Below are 5,000 nucleotides of genomic sequence, written 5' to 3' on the forward strand. Positions count from 1 at the left end.
TCTCTCTCTCTCTCTTTTATTTCTCGACGTATATCTCTCTCTCTTGTTTTATTTCTCAGTTCTAGCCTATAGATGTCTTAGTTGAGAACCAGTTCTCATACAAATTTCCTTCTCTCTCTCTCTCTCTCTCTCTCTCTTTTATTTCTCGACGTATAGCCTATAGATGTCTTAGTTGAGAACCAGTTCTCATATAAATTTCCTCTCTCTCTCTCTCTCTCTCTCTCTCTTTTATTTCTCGACGTATAACCTATAGATGTCTTAGTTGAGAACCAGTTCTCATATAAATTTCCCTCTTCTCTCTCTCTCTCTCTCTCTCTCTCTCTCTCTCTCTCTCTCTCTCTCTCTCTCTCTCCAGATCTCCTCATCGTCAGTGAATCTGTGCGCCAGTTTCAGGGAACAAAACCCATTTTATTTCATCCACCACAACGAATCTTTTATCAATACGACATTCGGAGAAACTCAGACAACATGAAACTGTAATCGTTCGCAAATATAGTAAAGAGAAAATATCGAATTCCCTCCGAACCCTCTGCTTGCCAACCTCACTTTCCGTCTGTCCGTCTGTCTGTCTGTCTCTCCCAGCAGCCACCGTCGACGCTGAATTCTTGAACGTGATTTCATGTTTTCTCTGTTGAACACAGACTCAGCAGCTTCAAATTTTCATCGGTGTGTCTTAAAGCGTCCGAGAGGAGTTCTCTCCCCTTCAGTAATGAATCAGCCTTGTCGGGGGGCGTACATGCGTGTTTGTTTGCTTGCTTGGGGGTATGAAACCACACGAACTCTTAATTCAATTGGAGTATTTTATGTATGTGTGTGTATATATATGTATGTATGTATATATTATATATATATATATATATATATATATATATATATATATATATATATATATATATATATATATATATATTATATATATGTATATATATACTTATTTATTTATTTGTATATGTATATTTATATATATTTGTATAAATATTTATATATATGTATAAATATATATATACAGTATATATATATATATATATATATATATATATATATATATATATATATATATATACAGTATATATATTTGTGTGTGTGTGTGTTTATCACTAATCCTAATCCACAGCAAAAAAAAAACTCCCTACAAAAAAATTCCACCCACACGTCCTCTTTCTGTGAACCTTCTGCCGTTCACCTGCAGGTAGGTAGGTAGGTGGCTAACCTATCTATCAGGCTTTCCCCCTTCCTAATCTTCAGGGGGGGCTAATACCAACACAGCCCCCCGAAAAAGGAAAGGGAGAGTAAAAACGCGGAGGAAAGAGTTTCTTGATTTCGTCGGAAATAAACAGAGGAACCGGCAAAGAATCTTTTGTGATTCTGGGTCAGGAATTTCCCCAGGAGGTTTGCAAACAGCCTCGAGGGACAAAAACACGGAGGCGAGGGAAAATTGATGGCCGGGAGATTTTTGAAGTTGGTTTTATTATTTTATATCTCAACACTTGCACGTATATTGCTTTATTATTATTATTATTATTATTATTATTATTATTATTATTATTATTATTATTATTATTAGCTAACTTTAACTCTTGTGGGTTAAGCAGAGTGCTAGAAGCCCAGTGACCCTACTTGGAAAAGTAGCCCATTACGGAAAAAGGAAATAAGAAAATGAATAATAAGCTATAGAATAGGAATAACAAACTAAAGCAAACGATATAAAGTCAATAAAACTGTGAACAAGATCTCATGTGAGCCCTCTCAATAAAAACAAAAACAAAAACAAAAAAATTTGCACCCGATTTAATATTTTGAGGTTCCAAGGCTCAAACTACTTAAATTTGGATGAAACGAGTAAAACAATTAATAGATTTTATAAATGCACTATTCTACATAACGGAGATCCCATAGTATCACTCCCCGCCCACCCCCGTAGGAGGGTAGTGCCGTCAATGCACTTCATGCGGTGCACTGTAGGCATTACTTGAGGTTCTTTGCAGCGTCCCTTCGGCCTCTAGCTGCAACCCCTTTCATTCGTTTTACTGTACCTCCGTTCATATTCTCTTTCTTCCATCTTACTGTCCACCCTCTCCTAACAATTGATTCATAGTGCAACTGCGAGGTTTTCCTCTTGTTACACCTTTCAAACCTTTTAATGTCAATTAGTTCCTCGTTGGACAAGTCGGTAGAGTTCTTGGCCAGCACTCTGCTAGGCCCGATTTCGAGTCTCCGGCCGGCCAATGAAGAATTAGAGGAATTTATCTCTGGTGATAGAAATTCATTTCTCGGCATAATGCGGCTCGGATTCCACAACAAGCTGTAGGTCCCGTTGCTAGGTAACCAATTGGTTCTTAGCCACGTAAAATAAGTCTAACCCTTCGGGCCAGCCCTAGGAGAGCTGTTAATCAGCTCAGTGGTCTGGTTAAACTAAGGTATACTTTTAATGTCAATTTCCGATTCAGCGCTGAATGGCATTAGTTAAACTAAGGTTAAACTAAGCTATACTTTTAATGTCAATTTCCGATTCAGCGCTGAATGGCCTTAGTTGGCCCAGTGCTTGGCATGTATACCTATACCATGGTATCCATACCCGTTCCAAATACGTTTTACCATGGTATCATGATGATTTCATGAACAATATATATATATATAAGGACTATTTATCACCATTCCAAATACGAAGGGAATTTTTTGATAATAAGTCCAAGACCGTCACACCCGAGGTCCCTTCTCCTTAGTCCTCTAGTCAATCATGACCTCATGATTATCAACTAAAACCATTAAAGGATATTTGTAGCTTTCTTGATTATATATATATATATATATATATATATATATATATATATATATATATATATATATATATATATATATATATAAAGACCTTGTATTCGTTTGTAAACGATGCTGTTTTAAACTCATTACCATTGTGACTCAGACTGGTCAAATAATGGTCAAAGGACAGTTCAACTAAATGTCGTTAGTTTATGTATGAATCTAAACTTATTTCTTGCACTTGGATATTAAGACTTTGTAGTGACAAGCGTATCCAAAAAAAGCGCGAAGAATTCGAGAAGTTAAGGGGGCATTGTGGCTATTACAATTACATTTGTATCTGGTAAAAAGTTACCAGTAGATTCTATTTATATTAATGATATTCTGAATATAAAATGAAAATTGTTTAAGTTACTGAAGTCAAGTCAAAAGGACAGAGGATAGTCAGTGAAACTAAGCGTCCATGTTTTTTAAAATTAATACGAACCTTTATCACTGATATTTCATATAAAAAGTACAAATTGTTTGAATTGCTAGACCAATGTTGCTGTAGCCATTTAAAAAAATCAAACAAAAACATCATTAACTTCCCATTTTGTTCACGTAAGCCGACGATGAACAGAATGCATTTTACAATAAAACTATTAAATTGAGACCTGTTAACACTATATGACCTGTGGCGCTTATATTTAAAGTAAACCTCAGTTCTTTTGCAATCCTGGTGAGAAAGTTTTATAACCCAGTCTTTTTTTTTTTTTTTGCCTTTCTTCAGAATGTAAAAGAGTTTGTAAAAGCGTTTGGAAACTTCGTTGTGATACAAATGGACTCATACTTGAATTTTGTTTATTGTTTTGGGAGGAGGGGAACGTTAAAGACAGAGACAGAGATAATATATATATATATATATATATATATATATATATATATATATATACATATATATATACATATATATATATATATATATATATATATATATATATATATATATATATATATATATATATATATATATATATATATATATATATATATATAAATTTCTGACTCACATCAGGATCGAACACAAGTCTTTCAATCGAAAGGCAAGGGCCGCTGCCCACTAGGCCACACAAGTCTAAATTGAAAGACCTGGGTTCGACCCTGATGTGAGTCAGAAATTTATTTCTGTTCCACACGTGATTGTGTGTTGATTATATATACGAGTATATATATTATATATATATATATATATATATATATATATATATATATATATATATATATATATATATATATATATATATATATATATATATATATATATAGAGAGAGAGAGAGAGAGAGAGAGAGAGAGAGAGAGAGAGAGAGAGGGGGAGAGAGAGAGAGAGAGATCCAACTTCCTTACCTGAAGTAGAAGAAGATGAAGAGGGAGATGACCAATGCTATCAGCGACACTGCATACCCAGCTCTGTAGATATTGTTGATGAGCTGCCTTATCTGGAAGTATATCATAAAATATACATTTATAAATATTCATCACGCAATGCCAAAGCAGAAAAACATAATTTGAAGAACGTGTAAAAAGTATATAATAAAATATACATTTATAAATATTCATCACGCAATGCCAAAGCAGATAAACATAATTTGAAGAACGTGTAAAAGGTATATAATAAAATATACATTTATAAATATTCATCACGCAATGCCAAAGCAGAAAAACATAATTTGAAGAACGTGTAAAATGTATATCATAAAATATACATTTTTAAATATTCATCACACAATACCAAAGCAGAAAAACATCATCTAAAAATCGTGTAAAAAGTATATAATAAAATGTTCATTTATAAATATTCATCACTCAGTACCAAAGCAGAAAAACAATTTGAAGAACGTGTAAAGAAGAAATGACAATTCTGAATGTGAGCTAAAGACTCATTAAGGTATGCAATAACGTACTGAATTATGTATAAGGGATGCTATATCTGTCTATCTATCTATCTATCTATCTATCTATAGCTTCTGGGTGTAATCGACAAGCGTTAAAACCTTTCTTTCTCTGAGGTACGGCTTTGGTGTTTATAAACAGCTAAAACTATCTTGCTTACACAAATTAAAACAACCTCTGTATTTCAAAAGACAGCGATGAATCAAGGAACAATGATATCATTTAGGAAGATTAAGTTTACAGAAGCATAAGTGAGATAGTGAAAAGTGAATTTTCATTAAGGGCCTGTTGTCAAGGAATTACGGTC

General features: G+C 33.4%; 1 protein-coding gene across 1 annotated transcript in view; it reads right to left on the reverse strand.

The window, feature by feature from the left end:
* LOC136850759 (uncharacterized) overlaps positions 1–5,000 on the reverse strand; it is a 159,979-nt gene that overhangs the window by 20,528 nt on the left and 134,451 nt on the right. Inside the window, 1 exon segment of the mRNA XM_067124713.1 lies at positions 4,148–4,239. Within this exon segment, the coding sequence (XP_066980814.1) occupies positions 4,148–4,239 (92 nt within the window).

The sequence above is a fragment of the Macrobrachium rosenbergii genome, chromosome 22 (assembly GCF_040412425.1).
Source record: "Macrobrachium rosenbergii isolate ZJJX-2024 chromosome 22, ASM4041242v1, whole genome shotgun sequence".
NCBI classification, from domain to species: domain Eukaryota; kingdom Metazoa; phylum Arthropoda; class Malacostraca; order Decapoda; family Palaemonidae; genus Macrobrachium; species Macrobrachium rosenbergii.